The following is a 23,594-nucleotide window of genomic DNA, read 5'->3' on the forward strand; positions in this document are numbered from 1 at the left end:
AACCCATTTTTGGGGCTGCAAAAACCCTTTCTTTATTGATATTGATCTTCCATTTTTAGGGTTGCAAAGAAAATGGGTTTTTAGGTTTTGAAGCATGTCTTGATAAAAAGCTGGGTCTGCAAAAAAAAAAAAAAAAAGGGTTTCAGATTTTGTAGTGTTTGTTTTGGCTATGTTACAATAGGATTTGGATTTGATGGGGTTTCATGTCTTCTTTGGCTTTCCTTTTTTTGGGGTTTTTCGAGTTTCCCCTTTTATCTATTGCATTTGGGTTTGAGATCTTGGGGTTTTGGAAGGTTTTTTTTTTTTTTTTTTGGGTTTTTTCTTGCAATTGGGGTTTTTGGAGTATATTTTTGGTGGTTGAATGAATTATTGATGGTTGTGGGTGTATATTTTGGACTATATTCTTGGGAAGTGAACAGGCACGAGAAACCTTTTCTCTGGATTTCTCAGGTTTTCCTGCGCAAGTGAACAGCCGGAGGATTCCTTTTCCAGCACAGTTTCTTTTCCTTTCCTTTCCTTTTTGCCACGTCAGATTCCTTTCCTTTCCTTTCCCGAGAAAACAAGTGAACGGACCCAAAAGAAAACAAACTGTTAAAAGGGCGAAAAGAAAGAGAAAGCTAAAAGAAAGGATAGGCGCACGTTAAACCCCCCAAAACCTGCAATTTCATTTTCCCCTTTCTCTCGAAGCACGTTTATTCGCTTTTTTCCATCCCCGCTACAAAAGATTCTCAAAACATTTGCAATTTTAATCAGCGAATCCGATTTTAAGACATTTCAATTGATTCTCTTCCTCGATCCGAGCTAAACAAACTCAAATTCATTGAAAATGACCGAATATCGACGGATCTTTCTTAGGTTCTTGAAATGGAGGTAATTTTTTTCGGCATTGCCCTAATTTGATGGTATCTAGGGTTTTAGATGGTGCTTTGAGGTTTAATTTGCGAGAATTCAAGAGATTCGAAGGGTTTGTATGGCATTTTTGCGATTTTAGGGTTTGTACCGAGCGTGTTAAGGTAATCTTTTTCGGCATTGCCCGAATTTGATGGTATCTAGGGTTTTAGATTGCGCTTTAAGAGAATTCAAGAGGTTTGAAGGGTTTGTAGCCGAGTCCATTTCAAAAAAATAAATAAATTAGGGTTTGTGCCAAAGTGTCTTAGCTAGTTTGGAGCTGATAATTTGTTTACGCGGTGATGAAGGGGAGATGGAAGCGATTTTCTTTCATTTGAGTTTCGACATTTCTCGTTCTCATTTATAATCGATATTAGAATGCATGTATTTCGTGTTTGTGATCGATACGGATTCTATTTTGGGGTTTTAATGCTTAATGATTTGAATTACTGTGTGTTGTGGAGGAAAGAGAGGATTTGAATTACATTGTGGAGTTGTGGAAAGAGAGGAATTCGCAGCGAGTTAGACCGTAACTGCTAGCATTTTTTTTTGTTTTGGAGATTAGGTTTCCCCAACCAAGCCACTAGGATTTTATGGGGCAGATGTGGACATCGTCTTGTAAATATCAGAGTCTTTTGTACCAGCCAATTGTGTTTTATTCCATATGGCTCTGTTCACTTGCCTTCTTGAGAAAGGAAAGGAGAAGAAAGTAAGCCAAATTTTCCCGTGATTGGACAGGATTTGACATTTTCCGCTGTTCACTTGTTTTCTCGGGAAAGCATAATTACACAGGTGGAAAATATAAATAATGACGTGGAAAACGAACTTTCTTGCACTTTCCCTCTAAATTTTCTCACAAAAAGGGTGAGAAAATCACTTTCCTGAGAAAACCACTTTGCCTGCATACTTTCTTTTCCTTTCTCGGCCAAGTGAACAACGGAATTTTCTCACAAAATGAATTTTCTCACAGCTTCTTTTCCTTTCTTTTCCAGTTTTCCACGTCAGATTCTTTTCCTGCTGCTAGAAAACAAGTGAACAGAGCCTATGGGGGAGTACTTGATTTTGTGACATAAATGACGGATCTCTCGAGGAGTGGTCCCGTCGAGAGGGATGTCGAGCAGGTAAACTTTCTTAACCAATAATTTGGCTGCTTTTTTTTGTTTTGTTTGAATGACACTTGTGATTTTATGGTATGTGTTTGTTCTTTGGTAGATTAATTTCGGGAATATGTGTTTATTTCGGCCTGGCTTGCACTTATTCAATGCTGATAGGTTCCAACTTATTCTTTTCCTTGGGCATTAAAGTAAATAAGCTTGCTTGACACTGAGATGATCTATCCTTAATTGTGGTTATGCTATTTATGGCATGAGATGCACTTTATAGTCGGGGATCGGCTGGGAGATTCTCACCTAGTAATTTTGATCAACTTGGGACATTTTTAGAAATTTAAGACGGGGAAGAGTAAAAATAGCACATTGAATGAGCACCACTTATGTCTGTAGTTCCAAGTTGGTTCTTTGCGGCCAATGCTGGCGAGTCAAGTTGGGTGAGTTTCTATTTTGATGCACCTATTGTAGTCCATGCCACCCCCTATGCGCCTGTGGATCAGCTTAGGTTCAGCACCTTATGGTTTAACTGCATATGCTATATTCAGTCTGGGTGTTTGCCCATTATTTTATGTGGTTGCCCACACTTATCGAAGGGCGGAAATAACTGACCCTAGGTTGTAAAAATCCCCTTTACTCTGCTCGGGGGGGGGCTTACGGTTTCACCCCTCTCCTAAACACAAATCTTTGCAATCTTGTAATATATCGTATTGTAATTGTGTCAATTTCCTTTTGAGCTATTTTTAGAAGGAATTGTGTTCATTATTGTAGTTTTCAGGTATTATGCAGCGTTTTCGATCTGAATCGAAGAATACGAAAAGAAGGAAAAATAAATAGAAGTTGCTAACCGATAACTCGAAATCCAATTATGAAAGATTTCGCTGCAATCAATAGAGTAATAATAAGTAATACAATTATTTCTAACTATCCATTATTTCTAATCCCAGTCAGTATTTCATTATCTTGATGTATATTTAGTTTGCACTTTTATAATCAGATATCTTTCCATGTAGTTCCTTTTATGGTATGAAAAATAAGAAAGTCTATCCAAAATTTAAGAAGCTTAAAATTTGTGACATATCTTCTCAATTTGCATGATGTTAATGGGTGCAACATGAGAATGATATGAAGTACATCAAATGTACCTTGAAAGTCAAGGTGCCAGCCATGGGTGTAGAAACCATTTTCATGTTTTTCAGGGGAAGTGCTATGTTTAAATAGTTGTCCATGAGGGGCAAAAGAGAAATGGAATGGGGCTAAGTAGGCACAAACAACAGCTCAAACCAAAATAATTCTTGCTAGAAAAAGTTTTAAGTGACAATCTAAGCTTCAAACCAAAATAATTCTTGGTAGAATTTTTTTTAAGTGACAATCTAATTTTTGATTATAGAGTTGGACTTGCTGCAGGTTCATACTTAGAATGCCTTTACATTTGTTCTTCATTTAGTTCTTGGAGAGACATAATCAATTGATGGAGTTGGGATGCCTTTGGACGGAATCGGTGGAGTGAATGAATCCCTTCAGGACTATGCGAAATTTCTGCAGAATTGAGGCTAGAGAAACTCCTCTGACAGAGGATTTAATCTGTAATCTATATTCTCTGTTATTTTGCTGTTCGACTCGCTGCGTTTGTCCAGTCTGATTACCTTCTTCAATGATTGTGGTTGTCACGACTTTGTGGCTTCTCCCTCTACCTTTCATCATTTGGTAAGAAAGTCCATATGCGGATACAGGATCAGAGATACAAATTGGAATTTTTTAAGCTCCTTCCAGAAACAAGATGTAGATAAATAAAAAGCAGAAAGCGTAACCATTTAACTTAGAAAAAGAAATTAATAATATATTGAATATAGTATCTCACGATTTCAAAAAAATGATATATTGAATATAGTATCTACAAGTCACATGCTCAAATTTGTAAATTGGAAATGGCAGCGTGGCACTAACAAACAAGAGGCATGTTATTTAATTTGACGCGAGGATCATATATTTGAAGCACAATAATAAATTCAACAAACAGAAGTATCCATGAAGTAATCTGCTTCGAGTCTTACTACTTGGTATTGTATCGAGTCAAACATGATACATTAGGCTTACATAGGTAGCCGAGTATCATAGTCCACAACAGCCAGGGGCACTTGAGTGGATTGCCTTTGTCATTGTCTGGCATCATTCGGCGCCCATCACAATCATGCCTCCATTGGCATTCATTGTGATCCATGGTGGCCAATATGACAACTATATTAAGATGGCTGAATGAGGATCAATTACTTAATTGTACTTTCTTTCTTCATTGTTATCTTTGTGAGTTTGACAATGGTTAACTAGCTAGGGGAATTGATGAGGTGTGAGATGCGCCTTGCCTTGGTATGTTCTTCATGTGTTGCTTGTCGAGGTGAATGTCATGGCAGTGGTGCAATGTCTGGTGAAGTGGATGAGATGCATTGGAATCTTTGTTGATTATCTTTCTTTGACATGGGAAGGCACAATGAATAATGAAAGGAGATTTAGATAAGTTATCATACTTTTGGAAGTCCTTACAAAGTGTGTTCGAGTATGGATGAAGGCACAATGTACTTTACAACATGTGATGTGGGGAAATGAAGTATTGATGCAAAGGGAAAGAGGGGCGTGATGATGCCAAAATCCGGATCTGGGCGTCGGACGAGCGCTATCGGCAAAACCAGCAGCTTAGGTTGGTAGAGCTCCTATTCATGGGTGCCTGCGCTCAGAAAACAACGTTAGAAGGGCCCCGGAGTGGGGACTCGGGGGCACCCTCCGACGCTCAAGTCAGGTATCGATATCACAGATATCTAAGCAAGACTAATAGAGATAAACATGCTTATGGGGGGAAGAAGAGTGTCCTTTTACCGTTGAGCAAGGGGGTGCCTTTTATAGGCTTAGAGTTCTTACACCATGTGTTGGTGTATAAGCCATGTGTCCTTGTGCATGGCAAGTTTTTAGCATGTTTGCCACTTGTCGTAGTGCTTGCCATGCATTAGCATGTATGCCATGTGTCTAAAGTAAAAGGGGAATTTATTTAGTTTTCCCCCAACACTTGTCTTTATATTTTTCTTGATCATAATTCGATTCCTTTGGTATAAGGGTGACACGTGGCGGGCTCTAACGGTCCTACCGTATTTTCTCCCTATCATAATACCCCCTACTCCTTTGGTCCATTAAATGGACCAAGGGAGTAAGTTCCTTTGTCCGGTCAAAGAATTTAGTGACGAGGGTATTAATGGGAATCTGGGAAGGCGAAGAGGCGTGCTGCTACATTCGACAGTCCTTTCTCGATGGGCCTTTTCTCCATCTAAGTGGAATAACCGTAGGGTGACCGGACCATTGTCCTGAGGTCCGAGCCTTTTTTTGCTCGACTGGGCTCTTTTTTCATCTAAGTGGAATGGTAGTAGTAAGGCCGGACCCTTGTGCTGGGTTCTGAGCCTTTCCCACCGTACTTGGTATTTTCCATCTGGTGGAATTGTAGTGGCCCTGCCGGACCCTTGTGCTGGGTTCTGAGCCTTTCCTACCATACTTGGTATTTTCCATCTGGTGGAATTGTAGTGGTAATGCCGGGCCCTTGTGCTAGGTTCCGAGCTTTTCCCACCGTACTTGGTATTTTCCATCTGGTGGAACTGTAGTAGTGATGCCGGACCCTTGTCCTGAGGTCCGAGCCTTTTTTGCTCGACCGGTCTCTTTTTCCATCTAAGTGGAATGGTAGTAGGGTGGCTGGACCTTTGCCTTGAGGTCCGAGCCATTTTTGCTCAACTAGGCTCTTTTTCCATCTAGTGGAATCGTAGTAGTAAGGCCGGACCCTTTTGCTAGGTTCCGAGCCTTTTCCCACTGTACTTGGCATTTTCCATCTGGTGGAATTATAGTGGCCTTGCCGGACCCTTGTGTTGGGTTTTGAGTCCTTCCCACCGTACTTGGCATTTTCCATCTGGTGGAGTTGTAGTGGCCTTGCCGGACCCTTGTGTTGGGTATTGAGCCTTTCTCACCGTACTTGGCATTTTCCATCTGGTGGAGTTGTAGTGGCCTTGCCGGACCCTTGTGTTGGGTTTTGAGCCTTTCTCACCGTACTTGGCATTTTCCATCTGGTGGAATTGTAGTGGCCCTGCCGGACCCTTGTGCTGGGTTCTGAGCCTTTCCCACCGTACTTGGTATTTTCCATCTGGTGGAATTGTAGTGGCCCTGCCGGACCCTTGTGCTGGGTTCTGAGCCTTTCCCACCGTACTTGGTATTTTCCATCTGGTGGAATTGTAGTGGCCCTGCCGGACCCTTGTGCTGGGTTCTGAGCCTTTCCCACCGTACTTGGTATTTTCCATCTGGTGGAATTGTAGTGGCCTTGCCGGACCCTTGTGATGTGTCCCGAGCCTTTTCCCACTGTACTTGGTATTTTCCATCTGGTGGAATTGTATGCCGGACCCTTGTGAGGGGTCCCGAGCCTTTCCCCACTGTACTTGGTATTTTCCATCCGGTGGAATTGTATGCCGGACCCTTTGCTTGGTTTCCCATCCCCGGACCCTTCCTTTTCATTAGGTGGGGAGGAGTTGAAACTGGGCCAGCGCGGGCAATTTGAAGTCCGAGCCCTTCCTTTGATTAGGTGGCGAGGATCTGCTACACTACTGTAACAGTAACTTGCTACAATATATTACTTCATTTTATTTTGTTGATTAGTTTATGCATTAAATTCATACTAAATCAAATTAATTTCTGCTGGAATTATATTTTTCCTGCATCATTAGGTAACCTTCGCACTCAATAGGGTGATCACACATTCATTTACTTCACTTGGTTTCTCATCTCTGGATTGGTAGTTTTGTGTCCTCTCCATTCTGGCTTTTCATTATGTTTACAGTCTGTTGGCATCTCAAGAGTTTTCTAATATTTTCATGTTTTTACACTTATGATATCAGCTTGTAGAAGATATGATAGTTTATAACATTATTGAAAAACTCCATTTAAAAAGAAAAAAAACATTATTGAAAAACTACCTAGTCAATTATCGGCTCCCTGGTATCGGCTCGGTTTTGGTCCTATTAAGTCTGTCAAAAAGTCCTTTGGCTCACTCGAATCAAGAAAAACTTGTCACGTCGATCATTGGCTTGCCCAAGTCGACTTGGATTTAACTTCGTCAAGTCTCTCTGCGAGTTCTAGTTTTTAACACTTGTTTATAAGTAATAGAGCTTCTCTAAAGGAGTGCTTGTCATTGAAGGTCCAAGCTGTGTGTTTTGAATGCTGTTTCCAAGGGGCATATGTAAATTGCTGATATAATTTCTTCGATGTGCAGGCCATTACAGCTCTTAAGAAAGGGGCGTATCTACTAAAGTATGGGCGCAGAGGGAAGCCTAAGTTCTGCCCATTTAGGCTTTCTAATGTAAGTACCCTTGTTCCTATACTAGTACAAAGATACCTTTTACTTTTATTTCTGAATATTTTCCTTTACCTTTACGAAGATACCTTTTACTTTTATTTCTGAATATTTTCCTTTACCCTTGCACCTATACTAGTTACGAAGATACCTTTATTTTTATTTCTGAATATTTTCCTTTCAAATTCTTCTCCCTCACGGTTTGCATGGTGAGTTGTGAATATTTAAGTTACTTAAGACTTAAGAGAAGGTTGCTCATTTTTATGAGGCTTACTCTGGTGGAGGGGGTGATTTCTTGCATGTTATCTGGTGTTCCGTATCGAAATTCATAGAACATTTCAAAGAAGCCCATATAAAATTAGTTAGCATCATTTTTCATAGTTATTTCCATGAACACAGAGCTAGTTGAGAAGATCTAATTACGAAAAAAAATGCTTCATCTCTTATATATATGAGGAAATGGTTTGTGAGCATCTGCTCAGATAAGCTTATCTGAGCAGAGCTCACAAACCGGGGGGGGGGGGGGGGGGGGGGTTGCACATTATTTGGATGATCCAAAGCATTCATTTGATAGGCCCTCATATAGAGATAGGGTGTGCCCAAAAAATCAGCTCCATGGGATCATCCTAACCCTTCAAACTGTGGAGGCAAAATATGTACAAATTTGTGAAGGTTTATACACGTCCATTTTTTAACTCCGCAAATCGTAGGGGGTGGGCGGGGATCCAAGTAATGTGCCCCCCCCCACCCCCCCCAATGGTTTGTGAGCTCTGCTCAGATGAGCTTATCTGAGCAGCTGCTCACAAACCATTTCCTCTTTGTGTGTGTTTGTGTGTTTGATATTTCTAAGTCCTATTATTCTTTAATTATCTCAGAAGAAAGGATACAATTTATTGATAGCCTATCAAAAGTAAAATAGGAAGATCTAATTTTTTTTTTTTTTTGAAATGGGGGAAGATCTAATGCTTGAACGTGTTCTGCATGAGAACAAGCTGGGGCAATTATCTTGTCACAATAATTGGGATCACCCTGATTCGAAAGTGAAAAAAATGACCACATCTGTGTTCAGGAAGGGTCTTAATAAAATAACTTACACTTCCTACTCGACTAGAGTTTTTGAGTTAAAGAACATTAAAAACAAAAAAATGAAGGTGAAAGTTTAAGATCATTAAAAACATAATTTTGAAGGTGAAAGCATGCACAAGCTGGTTAAATTAAGAATCAGAAACAAGTGACGATGAACCTCAGCAGGGATACCAGCAGGCTAGTCATGACTGTAACTTACCATGGCTTATATTTGTCTCGATTTAAAAGTAGTTTAAGGGAGTAATGAAGGAAGGAGACAAGGAGTTGAGAAAAGATAAGAGGAGAGGGTGAGACAGAGAGAGATGTTTGCTTAGGATTCAAATGATCCCTAGCCCCTTCATATTATAATGATGAAAATAGATAAAGAAAAAAAAAAGCACTCAAGGGCAATACAAACATATTTAACCCACTAATGACAAAAAGGGTTATTATACAACACACAATACGCCCGCTCAAATTGGAGTAAAGATGTTGATCGTGCCCGCCTTGACTCGAATCACTTGAAGAAACAAAGGGCTCAAGGTTGAAGAGATCTGCCAATTAGTGGGAAGATGGAATGAATAGAGTAGAGATGATGTTGGCACAAACCTTCTCTCGCATGAAATGAATGTCAAACTCGATATGCTTCATATGCTCATAAAGTACAAAATCAGAAGCAATATGGATGGGGACATGGTTGTAACAATGAAGAGAACTAAGAAAATCAGAGGGAGAATCAAGTTCTGACACGAAGACCATAACAACATAATCTCACAGGTGCCATGGGCCATGAACCTAGTAACCAGAGATAACAAGGTGTCCATTCAATGAGTATCAAATTGAGGACTTAGGATAGAGGATAGGATCTCCCTCCCTACCTCTCCCTGGCTGGACAGGTTCTCTGCATGGTCCTGAGGCTTGGGGAGTGCCTATGATGGTGCCAACTCCTCTAGTGTCCAATATCCAGACATGACGACTGGTAACGCCACTAAGTCCTTTGCTGCCACTATCATCAACCAAAGTTTTCTTCTTAAGGCTTCCTACAGAGTGAAGAAACCTTCTCGAATGGCAGGAGGGAAAGTAGTCGTACTTCAGGGAGGAAGAAATTACTTGGGGAATGGTACCTTTCCGTCTATCCCTAGTAGCCAAGTTCTATTATGGGCACACACACCTTCATGAGTTGAAATAACATATCATTTCCTCCCCTCATTTTTTTTGAATGATACATTTCCTCCCCTCTCTTGCTTGAAGATTTTGTGATCACCTCTTTGGACCAGAGACATATGCTCCTCATGCTTAGCAACAAAAACAGATTTTTTTTATTTGTCTGGCTTAAAGACTGCATGGACCATTGTTTTTTTTTATTTTTTTATTTTTAAAGATGCCTCGTTATTATGAATCGAGAGACGAAACATGGAAGAACAAGCCTACAATCAAAAGTTTGAGGTTTTCAAAAGAACGATTATATAAGTTGGACTACCATAAGTTCTTGGCTCTTGAAGATGTAATCTCGAGGGCAAATTTCCTACAAACCTGGGGGACTGATGCAAGCAAACTTCATGAAAAAAGTCCATATTTCAGCAAAGATGATTCAAGAGAAGAGGGTCGATTGATATCCAAAAGTAGGCGGGAAAATGACCAATATATTATGCTAACATCAATAGTGTGCCCCACAGTCACATTGCCCTGTTCGTCTTGAAAGTTTAAGTAGGTTTCGATGGTCCTTGTTAGAAGAATACCTCAATAGAGCTTTTAGGTCGGAACTTGGACTGCACTTTCTATTTTTTATTTTAGTTGCTTTAAAATAGACACTGTGCTTTATATGCTTGCCAAAGAACACACCTTTCTTTGAATCTGATTTAGCCAGTCTATTTTTATATATGCACACTTTCTATTTTTATTTTACCTGCTAAAAAATAACCCAACTTTACCAAGTCATATTTCCTAATAATCTTGCCTATTTTGAAATTCTGACATTGTGGTCTGTTGATTACCGTGAATTTTTCTTTATACATATCACAAATACAAAAAACAATAATATTAAATCTTCTTTATACACATCACAAATAAAAAAATAATATTTCATTTTATTAGTAAATGAACTCTAAACCCTTCGTAAGCTTTTTCTACAATGTTCCCAAGCCCTCCCACTTCTCGGCATTTTCAAACCTTATGATTGCAATGAGCCTTTTATTTCTCTTAAAGGAGATTGGTCAAGCAAGTCAAGGAAATGCCTCTCTGCGCCTAATCATATTTATTGTGATGTAGTCAAACAAAGGAACTACCAGATATCAAAACCTGAGAACTGTAATTCAATCAAGCAATTAGATACTTGAAATTTTCTTATTTCAAAGTTGTAACCATAACATGCCTCCACATGTAATAAGCTTTGACATGTGTTGTTGTTGTTGTTATTGTTATTTTACATGTTTATACTTAAAAATATAATTTAATATGAGTTCCTTCTTATTTTGGTGTTAACTTTGAACCTGAGATCAAATTCCTACCTCAACTTCATTTGTTTTTACTTTTCAGGATGAGTCTGTATTGATATGGTACTCTGGCAAAGACGAGAAACAACTTAAACTCAGTCATGTATCGAAAATTATACCTGGACAGCGCACTGTAAGTTCATGTGATTCATATTGTTCTTTTTTTCAATTAAAATTTTACTTTCATGTAAACAACTTAATTGATTCCTATTATTAAAATAAAAATTTTGGTGCCTATATTTTTGAAAAAAGTGAAGCCGAGAAGGGAAGACAAAATGTGACATTGTTACACCTTTTGCCTATGATGTAGTACTGGTTTTTTATATGTATCTTGCAGGTTTGAAATGTCCCTTCATTCTTGTCCTCTTTATTGTCTGCAATCGGATCTCTTAGACTCCCTTTTGAATTTAACTGGATAGTTTCCTTTTGTTTCATTTAAAAAAAAATCTTTTGTTCTTTTGATTGTAATTGGGTTGCTTTTATGGTATGAAAACTGACAGAAGCTATCATTAACCACCTGATAGTGCACATAAACCCTTTCCTTAAGGATGTGGATTATGAAATTCAGCTCGTGATTGAATTCAAACCTACATAAATATACCTCTATGTATTGTCCTATGGTATCGATTACCTCATCAATGAGGGAAATCCAATAAAGGGTATCAAACTTGAAAACATTGTAGTTGTATTGGTTGTAGCTTATGAGATATGAGAAAGTTTGATTTAAGTGAGAATATAAAATGTGTAACTAACGAGATATGAGAAGGGTTGATTCACGTAAGAACATAAAGTGATGAACTTTTAATACGAACTATATACTCTTTGAGAATGGATCAAGAGGAAATGCTAGATTTAGGATGGCCAGGAGGAACTGAAAGTTCTAATCAAATATCATATACCTGCATTGTTATTATTATTATTATTTTCTGGTGACAGTTGTTTAATAGGTGTGTTATGAGTAGGAAAGTGGTGGAAGATTTTAACCATCTTTCCATTCACTGTAAACCCTTTCCTTAAAATATTGGTCCAGTGCACTTGGTGCTTTGATATAATATTGGGTTCCTGATTCAATGAGTAATCTCTTCTTGGGAATGGCCACTGTTTGCCTCCCAAATCGTTTCCAGGCTCCGTGGTCAACTCTCCTTCCTGATTAGAGCCTCTGTTATTATCATTTTTTCCATCTGACCAATTGTCTTTCTCCCTAAAATCCATACAATCGATCCATCCATGGAGGATGGAATCGACAAACTTTCCGGACAATTTCCATTTGTATAGATCTGTACTCTCGCCTGCTTATACCCTCTCTCAGATTTGCACGAAAAATCCAAGGATTTCACCATGCCAATCTTGCTCCCAACCCTTCTAAAATTATCCTCACCGCAAGCTTGAGGGGGGCATTCCATAGAAATTCCACCACTCAGCTATTTCCCCAACCGGAAATTTTGATGTCCATGGTTATTACTGATGCAGATAGTAGGCCAAATAAGTGGCATATTTGCCCATTAGTATTTATAATTCCATGTTATTTAGTTTAGGGCTTTTATTTTCCATGGAATTTTAGTTCAATTGCCTATATATAGGCCTCATGTATTAGATTTTTTAAGTTTTGATTAATAAAGATTGATTGGCTTCTCCCCTCTACAGGTTTCTTCTCCTCCCTCTAATTTCCTCTCTTTTTCTCCCCTCTAATTATTCCCTTCTCCCACTTCTAGTTCTACTCTTCTTCTTCTCTTCTACTTCTAATCTTCTCTTCTTTTTCTTCTTTCTCCTCTTTCTTCTATTTTCTTGCCGGTCCTACATCACTAAACTCTAAAAAAGGGGAATTGGTTGCTTTGATCCATATACTTTTAGCTCTTAGAATACTTCCCCAGATGGAAGTAGAATCAAAACCTCCAGCACATCCATTTTATAAATAGCCAGTACCTCCTTGGATCCACTTCTCTTTCTAAGCAACTCATTCATGATTATAATGTTTATTATCTTTTGAACCGATATGTGCTTTGCTATTTAATATTCAATAGAAATTCTATTCTATTTCATCAATATTTTTCTCCGTATATCTCAGTACTCATTCTTGAGGCTGAGATATGAGATATGAGGAAGGGCATGATATAAGTGCTCTCATCTTTCAGGCAATATTTCAGCGGTACCCACGACCAGAGAAGGAATACCAATCATTTTCTCTTATGTACAGTGATAGATCTTTGGATCTGGTGAGTGTTTCTTTTGGTGGTCATTTCTCTTACGAAAAAATTGTTTTTTTGGCTTGATACTTGGAGATATTCTGAACCCTAAATTAATATTGTTTCTGGCATTTCTGTCATTACTTCATCTCCTTATAATAGCTTTGTATATGTTTCTACAAATTATAAATATATATTGTTTATATCTCTATGACAGATATGCAAGGATAAAGATGAAGCAGAAGTCTGGTTTGTTGCTCTAAAGGCACTGATTTCACGTGGTAACTACCAGAGATGGAGACTCGAGACAAGAAGTGATAGAGCTTCCTCTGAAACAAATAGTCCAAGTACATTTACTCGAAGAAACTCCCCTTTTAGTTCTCCCTTTGGAAGCAGTGATACCTCCCACAAGGTATGTTTGTTGTGATGTTCCTTCAACTTATGTAAAAAAATGTCCCATATTTTCAAAATATCGCGTTTTTATTTGCGACATTTTGATAAAATGACAAAATCCCGAAATAATCCTAAGATTTTAAAAATATAGCTGTATTTTCATTTTTATCATAAAATATCGTGATAATATCATGATGTTATCCTGATATTTTTCCTGATATTTTTATTTTATATATTTTTTAAATTTATATCTTTATATATTTTTAAATAATTTTATTTTTATCATTTTTCCCGATATAAGCCCAAAAAAAATATTAAAAAAAAAAAATCTCGAGATTTTCCCTTGCTGAGAAATTTCCGAGAATGATATTTGTGACATAGCCTCCAACTTCATTTGTCTGTGGAGTGCTTCTTAAATTAAATTTCTCCTTTCCCTTGTTTCGGTTATCCCAGGATCCCGGAGACATACGAAGGATTCATGTTCCACATGAGAGTCCACATAATGGATTGGCGAAGGCATTTTCTGATGTGATACTATATACCGCAGTCCCTAAAGGCTCCATTCCATCAGATTCAACTGGTAATTCTGTCAACTCACTTTCGTCTGGAGGTGGGGATAATGGTCGCGGCTCCACAGCCGATGCTTTTCGGGTTAGTCTATCTAGTGCTGTAAGCTCATCAAGCCAGGGATCATGTCACGAAGATTTTGATGCATTAGGCGATGTTTTCATCTGGGGAGAAGGCACAGGTGACGGGGTCCTTGGTGGTGGTATATACAAAGTTGGAAGGTCACCCTCTACCAAGATGGATGTGCTTCTACCAAAAGCACTGGAATCCACAGTGGTACTTGATGTCCATCATGTAGCATGTGGGACCAGACATGCTGTGTTGGTCACCAAACAAGGCGAGGTCTTTAGTTGGGGAGAGGAGTCAGGGGGCAGGCTAGGGCATGGAATAGAAGCTGATGTGACCCACCCAAAGCTTGTTGAGGCTCTCAGTGGCATGAACATTGAACTTGTGGCATGTGGGGAGTACCATACATGTGCTGTTACACTATCTGGGGATTTTTATACGTGGGGTGATGGCACTCACAACTCGGGTCTTCTAGGGCATGGAAGTGAGGTTAGTTACTGGATTCCTAAAAAGGTAACTGGTCTGATGGAAGGTATACATGTGTCATCAGTCTCTTGTGGACCTTGGCATACAGCTGTTGTAACATCTGCTGGTCAGTTGTTTACATTTGGTGATGGAGTTTTTGGTGCTCTAGGGCATGGGGATCATAGAAGCTCAAGCATGCCAAGAGAAGTGGAATCCCTAAAAGGATTACGAACAATGCGGGCAGCTTGTGGTGTCTGGCACACGGCCGCAGTTGTTGAAATTATGGATGGGTCTACTGGTTCGAGCATTCCATCAGGAAAGCTCTTCACTTGGGGTGATGGGGATAAAGGACGACTCGGACATGGTGATAATGAACCTAGACTTGTTCCGGAGTGTGTGGCGGCTTTGGTTGAACCGAGCTTTTGTCAAGTAGCCTGTGGGCATAACATTACAATTGCTCTTACAACCACCGGACGGGTGTATACGATGGGGAGTACCGTATATGGACAGTTGGGAAACCCGGAAGCTGATGGAAAGGCACCCACTTGTATTGAAGGCAAAATTCAAAATAGTTTTGTAGAAGAGATAGCTTGTGGTTCTTATCATGTCGCAGTTTTGACTTCAAGAACTGAAGTTTACACTTGGGGAAAGGGGGCAAACGGCCGATTAGGGCATGGAGACAATGATGATAGAACCACTCCAACCCTTGTTGAAGCTTTGAAGGACAAACAAGTCAAGAGTGTTGTGTGTGGTTCAAATTTCACTGCTGTTATCTGTCTTCATAAATGGGTTTCTACTGCCGATCAATCCATATGCTCTGGTTGCCGTAATCCATTTGGTTTCAGGAGAAAACGCCATAACTGTTATAATTGTGGGCTAGTCTTTTGCAAAGCATGTAGCAGCCGAAAATCTATAAAAGCCTCTTTGGCTCCAAACATTAACAAGCCTTATCGTGTTTGTGATGATTGTTATTGTAAACTTAAGAAGGTCATAGAGGCTGGATCGACTTCTCGACTAGTCAAGAACCGAATTGGAGGTACAAATCAGAATTCCGGTGACGAGGCTCTTGATTCTAAGTTGCATGGACAACTCTCCAGGCTCTCTTCAGTTGAGTCATTCAAGCATGTTGAAAGTAGATTCTCTAGGCGCAATAGGAAATCAGAATCAAATAACAACCACATTTCTCCCATTCTCAATGGAAGTTCTCATTGGGGAAGCTTTTACTCATCAAGATCTTCAAATTTCATTTTTGGATCGTCAAAGAAAATATGTTCTGCTTCCGTTCCTGGCTCAAGAATGGCTTCTCGAGCAACATCTCCCATCTCAAGAAGACCCAGTCCACCTCGTTCGACAACACCAACTCCAACTTTAGCTGGCCTAACATATCCTGATATCGTTGTCGACAATTCAAAGCCGACAAATGACAATCTAAGCCAAGAAGTTATTAAATTGAGAGCACAGGTTAGTGATTATTAAATACAAGGATAGGAAATTTACATTGCTCAGTTCATTTTCAAACATTACCTTTAACTTACATTTATCTTCATTATATGGTTGATTTACTGGTTTTGGAAATACTGATGACGGGGTAAATGAAATTTGATTCACGGTAATTTAATGAACTAGTAGCTTTCATCTGTGGATGTTCCCAAAGAATAAATGCTGTGTTACATGCCATTGCATATAATTACTTCTTGCTATCTAGACCTTAAACAAAAATTCTTTGATGACGAAGCAAAAGCAAATAAAACAAGTGAAATAGAGAGTATCCAACGAAAAATAATCAGAAACAAGCAGAAAAGATACAGGCGAGATTGGAATTACACCAATCGGAAATCAGTGCTGAAATAGCTCCTCTCCAATCAACCCAAATCAATCCCTTCCCTTCATCTAACATCACTAAATCATCAGGTGTCCCAAAAATGAAAGTGCCGAACCTTATATACCTCCTAAACTCAATCTAGAAAGTAAATTTAGTATTCATGACTTTTCTTGGATGGGCCCCCCAAAACCAACCTAAACACATCCTAAAATCAATTAAAAATTACCAAGATTCCTCAGAAATCAAAATAAATCACCCCACGAATTGTCATCACAACCGAAGTCCTGATGGCTTCTAAAATATGAAAAAAATATACGGGGCCATCATGTTTCGGTTGTACTCTTTAGACTATTAAGGAGACCTCACAAAAACTAACTCTAACTGACCTCTAAATTCGTGGAAAGAAATGCCCATAATCACTAGAAAAATAACAATGGAGCTCCCCAAGCCCCATTTTGCAGGGACAAGTGAGGCCCACAGGTATATTTAAAAAAAAAAAAAATAGAAAATAGAAAATAAAGAAAAGTGAGGCCCACAGGACGTCATTGCAGCGTCCTATTTTTCTATTAGATTTGAACCATTGACCCAATATTATGCAGCTGGGGGTCATCAATATTGAGCAAAATTCTCAATCCACACTCTTGGGTTCTTCTGAAGGAAGCTATTCTTCTTTACTCCCTGTTTTGGAGCACCTGATTGTTCACAATTTTCTAGTATCTATTTAACTTGATGAACTGGCCACAATGTAATATTTAATGTTCCATTAATAGAGACATAGCTGAAGGTTTGATCCTTACGTATCTAGAGGTGCTGAATTTTGAAGTGTCAATACTAATTTTCCTACATTCTTTATCCCAAAAACCATGGACAAAAATAAATGTAGGCCCATCTGCCAATCAAATTTTCTGGTACAAATTTTCTTGACTAAAATCAAAGATAACTTTGCAAATTTGAATGATACCACCCCCCAGGCTCACTTGTGGAAAATTGGACATAAATTTGATATTCCATATCTTCTACAAGACCACATGGAAGAGGTATATTGACCCAATACTTGATATTCCATATCTTCTACGAGACCACATGGAAGATGTATATTTACCCAATACTTTTTTACTGCGTGTTTAGGTATCAATTTTGGCCCAGATCAGTTGCCCTGTCTTTGCATAGGATGAATTTTCCATTTGAGTACATAATTCAAACTTAATGCTGAGTTCAGTCTCTTGTTGGATTTGGAGATGGCTGTCCATTTTTATCGATCGACTTTTTTTTGTCGTTTGCCCCTTAATCAATTATCTCAAACCCTAGACATGCTCGAGCTGCAAAGAACCGTCACCATAAATCACCACACAACTTGTGTAATGACTAGTTCGACCATTTGACTTATTAAATAGTTAAATTGGTGAAGGCTGGTAGCAAAGATATTGACTGGAATTTTGGTCTACAGGTAGAGGATCTTACCCGTAAATCTCAACTACTAGAAGCTGAGCTGGAGAGAACATCTAGGCAATTGAAGGAGGCCACTTCAGTAGCAGGGGAGGAAACTGCAAAATGCAAGGCTGCAAAGGAAGTAATTAAGTCTCTTAATGCACAGGTGACACTTTCCTCATTCAAGGCTTGCAAGCTATATTATGCCTTGTGGATTTTTTTTTTCATGTGCAAACTGAATTTGCATAGTTACCTTGTTCTAGTACTAATGACTTGTAGAAGTGTTTTTTTTTTTCCTTCCAAATTGCTCTGGTAACGACGTAAGAAGCAAAATCCATCTAGAATATATTATTCCATGTAGTTTGGAATTGGAATGTTTTGACCTTAGGAGCAAGGAGTAAAGGTGGACGGGGTCCACCGGGACGGGTACCAGTTATAGAGGAGGCAATCTCCACATTTAGTAGGAGCATACGAAGTATATATAATATGTATGTGGATTTTTGTATGTTTGTATGACTCTAGGCAGGTATGGATGAAGAACCATGAAATGACATTTCCTGCTCAATCAGAAATTTTGTTTGATAACATATATAATGTTTTATCTAAAATTTTTATTTGTGATGTGGATGTATGTCTACATGGAACACATAAATTATGAACACATAAATTATGTAATGTAGCGTACACATAATACATGCGGTTGATGGTATTACCGTATCAAAAATCAGGACTTCCACCATTTCATTTTGTTTGTCTTATATGCATAAAAAATAAAAGTCTGTCAACTAAGACGAGCTGGCATGAGTGGAAGTGTATAAATTTTCAGGTTACATGATCAGCATCTTAGTCTTGGTGTGGATTGATGCCTTGGACTATTTCTTCATATGAACTGTTGCTGTGAGTGGACTGTCAAACTATGGTGCAATTATCATGTGGACTGCAAACTCCGTGTCAATTGTTGACCAGGCTTCCGTGGACTTAGGAGCTGGTTTGTGGATTTCTTTGCAAAGTTCTCCTGTTTATCGGTCAAGGGTTTAAGAATATCATTTGGTTCGTGAGCAGAAGTGATCTAGTAGAGGACGTGTCGTTGGCAGAAGATGTGACCATGAGTTAGGGGGATGCCGTGACAGTAGTAGATGACTTGTAAAATATTGTGGATGTTTCAAACTTCATGCGAATTGTTGTGGTTCAGGAATCTTATAGAAGAGATTGTGTTTTTACCATTGACAAGTACATTCAAGCGGATTATCGCTTTGTTCATGAGAATACAAGCAAGCTAATGCCTAGTCCATGTGTTGTCAGAAGGTGATGCGAATCTAGCTCTGATATCAAATTGATGCAAACCTAAGGTTCACATGTTGTTTTATGGACTTTTGCACCTTATATTCTCACAACAGAATAAGCAAGTGGAATCAAAAGACAATTAGGTTTTGATAAAGATTCAAAGCTTTTGAATTCTTGCACCAATAGAAATCAAATCAGCCAAGAGAGTTCCATACGTTAGATGATAAACCGGGGAAATCACCTTACTCTTCAATAATGTTGATTTAAGATCTAGGGTTGCAGAGATTGAGATTGAGAAGAAGAACAACAAGAGAACGTATACGAGAGAAAGAGAGAATCGTTAGTTACTTCTCTCCCTTCACAATTTATTATTTATATGAATACATACATATAAAATGACAGTAATACCCTTATATGTCTAACAAATAATAATCGGATGTGCAATCGTGTCTGACAGTAAATCAGATCTATAAAATAAACTACCTAACTATGGCCCAAAGAAATCTAGGAGGGGTAATTGAATAACGGTAGGGATATGTGTAGGGTATAGGGTTAAGGGAGAATGAGGGTAGGCTTAAAGGATAAATATTGGTAGGCTGTTAAAAAAATAAAAATGTAGGAAAATCTGTATTTAGAATGTGTGCATGGCCTCGGCCTTGGTCATCTAGATGTCGGTGACCTCCAATAGAAGAAAGAGATATAGCTAGAGATATGAGGGACTAATCTCTGCTAAGACAAGGAGAGATGAAGAAAAGAGGGATCGATTTATAAACCCAATCAGGAAGGGTGAAAAGAGTGGAAAAAGAGGAAACAATTTATAAATCCATGATCTCTCACTTTCTCTCTAGTGCAACAAATACCATGATCCTAGGTTTACAATAGGGACATGTTTCTCGCTAGTGAAGATTTCTTTGATTTATTCAACTTTTCAAAATCAGGATGATTGAGATAGTTGGCAAATTAAAAAATTGAAGTCTGTTCGTAGATGCTATGAAGCTATTTCGAGTCAGTACATTAACTCTCGAAGTCGGTTATGCTCGTTATTCATTTTAGCGAGGAGGAAGGGTTGTACTAGAGATTTGGGTTGTAGGAAAAAGTCACTTTCTAATGGCTATTTGGGTCTTCCCTTGTGTATTCGTCAACTAGCCATAGATATGGCGGATCCATAGAAGCACGAAGTGGGGGCAGGGGCGGGGGGCGGGCGTGGGTGCAGGGGATCGAGAGTGGGGAACACCGTGGGAGCGTTAATGAATATTTTTATCAAATGTCCTTCAAAATTCAAGTACATAAAAATAGTAATTTTTAACTATCTTCATATAAATCTTTCAAAATTTAAGTACATCAAAAGTAGTAATTTCTAACCGTCTTCATTTTCATGCTCCTTTTCCACATGCCTTCTAAAGATTTGCCTCTGTGCTTGCTTCAATGAAGTACTTTGAACAGTTGGAGGAGTTTGATGCAAGTAAGTTGGTGAGGGAGTTACTAAAGGAGTACTAGAAGCCGGTTGGGAGTGGTTTCCATCTCTTCGGGATCGCACTCCCTAGAAGCTCCTTCCTAAGAAGCGCCGGATCGAGGTTCTGAGTCGGAAATTGCACCCCAAGGGAAGATTCCTGCTTCTAAGGTCGGATTAGGTAATTGACAGAGTTGAGAGGAAACTTGCACCTTAGAAGAAGAGCATGCTATCTGTTGGCGGGGGATCACCATTCTTGCCAACCTCCTTATGTACTACATGTTTGTGTTTCATTGCCCTAATCTCAGTCATTAAAAGATTGGATCAGTTCAAAATGTACTTCTTATGCAGCGGCATGGAGGAAAGAAGAAAATCCCATCGAGTAAGATTATAGGAAGTGTGTTGGCCTAAAGTGTCAGGAGGGATATACATTCGAAAGCTTAAAGCTGTATATAATGATTTATATGAAAAATGGGTTTTAAGGTTTGGGGTGGAGACTTTGATCTTATGGAGATCGGTTGTTAATGACAAATATGGATCGACACAGAGGATGGAAAGACAATACATTGTGGAGGGATATTATGAAATATCATTTTATTTCCAAAACGGATTTCAATTTTGAATTGGATGTGGGAGGAGAATCAATTTTGGTTGAATCATTAGTGCTGTCCAAATGCCCTTATCATGGACTTTCGTGATTTGACTAGGATTGCATGTGGCAAGAATGCATTCATTAGTGGCTACTTCACTAGATTAAACAGAAATTGTAATGGAATATTCACTAGATCAAACAGAAGAACCGTGTAATGGAACATTCAGTTTGGCAGACACTTTTTTGGTAGAGAGATTGACAGAGTTGGGATGCTTTTGAGTGGAATTATTTCTGCTTATATTTGGAATAATAGCAACCTATGTTACATGGATTCTTCTTAATGGGCAAAGAATCCGTGTCGGACACGTCTCGGATTCCAACACTTTAGGATTCACAAAATCATTTGTAGGTCTTTTTAATTGTTTTCGTTCTGAATACTGCTACCACAACCTTACAATTACTGCATATTTTAAGTTTTATCCATCCTAATAGTTAGTTTTTTATACCTGTTAAAAAAATATAAGTTTTTTATATTTTTGTATGATAATAAAACATTGTATGTATTCAACCTACTGAAAATTTTAATATATTATTTATTATAATTAAAATTTCAGAATTAATTAAAATATTTTGGTGTATCTACGAATTTTTCTTAATGAGGTTTGCCGAATCCGACACTCGATACCCATGTTGGATTCTGACACTCAACATAGATGGCAATGCTAGAAAAATTTGGGTCTTGAAAAGTTTTCGGTGCAATCCTTCTTTTAACTCTCCCCCCTTGCCAACTCTACCTCTTCTGCTAGATTCATGTTGAATATTCTAACGCCTCAGGATTAGTGTCTTGATTGTGGACCATCTTGGTAGTGAACACCGCCTAATTGTTGACCACTGTGTGCTTTGTGTGGTGGATGTGGAGTCAGTGGGTTATATCTTCATTTATTCCCGAGTGGCTAGAGAGGTTTGGCACTTTATTCTGAATCTATTTCAGATTGCTTGGACAATTTTGCGTCATATTGTAGATCTCTTTGATCATTGGCCCTTGGCCTCTTGAATGGCAAGGAAACATATTTATCTAGGGATTGGCATTAGCAACGGTTTTGTGGATCTTGTGGATAGAAAGAAATAATAGAGTGTTTGAAGGGGATCAAAGAAAGCATGGGAAATTCAACAATAGGTTCCTCTCATTATTGCACAATTGGCAGAGGTCCTCCTCGAGTTCTAGGGGTACTCTTCATTTGCAATAAAGTGGTTTTGGGATGAGATTCGTCTTTTCAGATTCGTGGTTGATAAGCCTTCTCCTAGGTGACTCCCCTACCGTGTGGGTTCATTAAACTAAATTTGGTGCATAGGAATTCTGGGCCTATTGGGGATTAATGTGCAGCGCAGATGGGAAAGTTTGTATGCCTTTTTTTTTGTCCCAATAGGTTACATGCCTCCAACATGGCGGTTGTTTTCACTCTTCTGACAGGGATTCACAATGTTGGCCAGAAGCTCCTTGACTTCCTCATTGTGGAAGGGTACTCGATGAATGGTATTAGATGGATGAAGGTGCAAGCTTTCCGTGGTGATTTACTGACGCAATTGAGGTTAAGGATAGAATTGAGGGTCATTCAGTGGTGTTCCAGCACGAGTGGCATTCAGCTTACTCAGTTGAGGTTATGCGGGAGGGGCTTATGTATTTTCTCGGTGTTTATTTGACCATCTCAGCTGCCTTGTTTTTCTTTTTCTTTTTTTAACTTGATGATTAAAAAATCTTGCCACTCAAATTAAAAAAAAACAATCAGGACTACTGAACCAGAAAGCTGATGTATTTTCTCAGTGTTTATTTGACCATCTCAGCTGCCTTGTTTTTCTTTTTTCTTTTAACTTGATGTTTAAAAAATCTTGCCGCTCAAAAAAAAAAAAAAAACAATCAGGACTACTGAACCAGAAAGCTGATTAGTTAGGTCAAAGGATCAGGTCTCCTAACTAGACTGGACCACACAGTTCAATGAAAAATTTGTTTACGACAATAATCAGGGATACTTAAGGTTGGATTATCTGTCTTTTATTGATCCAACTTTTTACAAAACACGAGGGTCCCAGAACAACGAAGCTGTCCACTTTGGTCATATCGACCCTATAGCTGGAAGGGAGCAGACCAGTTCAACACTGAGTTATTTAGGTCAACAGTAGGGAGTACTTAGGGGCCGTTTGGATACACGGATTTTAGAATCCGGGATTTCTTCAAAATTGTAGCTAAGAGACAAGAGAAGAAGTGGGCCAGCCATCGTTTTTGACTTCTTGCCCTTCTTCCCGTCAGCAAGAGAGTTGCAGATCCTCCCATATTTCCAGGTTTTAGAAATCTCAGGATGCAGGAGAGATTTTTAAAACCTGAATTTCTCACCTATAATCCAAGAAACGCTGTCAGGAGTGGTCA

At 38.8% G+C, this 23,594-nt stretch overlaps 1 protein-coding gene across 1 annotated transcript in view; it reads left to right on the top strand.

Moving 5' to 3' along the window:
* Positions 1-23,594, top strand: part of LOC143857480 (PH, RCC1 and FYVE domains-containing protein 1-like) — a 29,285-nt gene that overhangs the window by 571 nt on the left and 5,120 nt on the right. Inside the window, exons 2-8 of the mRNA XM_077367899.1 lie at positions 1,881-2,009; positions 7,285-7,371; positions 10,966-11,055; positions 13,055-13,135; positions 13,323-13,517; positions 13,952-16,057; positions 17,866-18,012. Of these exons, the coding sequence (XP_077224014.1) occupies positions 1,962-2,009; positions 7,285-7,371; positions 10,966-11,055; positions 13,055-13,135; positions 13,323-13,517; positions 13,952-16,057; positions 17,866-18,012 (2,754 nt within the window). The 5' untranslated portion in view covers positions 1,881-1,961. The remainder of the gene's footprint in view (positions 1-1,880; positions 2,010-7,284; positions 7,372-10,965; positions 11,056-13,054; positions 13,136-13,322; positions 13,518-13,951; positions 16,058-17,865; positions 18,013-23,594) is intronic.

Source organism: Tasmannia lanceolata, unplaced genomic scaffold (genome assembly GCF_043159265.1).
Source record: "Tasmannia lanceolata isolate RefF3 unplaced genomic scaffold, GAP_Taslan_0.1 ptg000025l, whole genome shotgun sequence".
In the NCBI taxonomy this organism is placed as follows: Eukaryota; Viridiplantae; Streptophyta; class Magnoliopsida; order Canellales; family Winteraceae; genus Tasmannia; species Tasmannia lanceolata.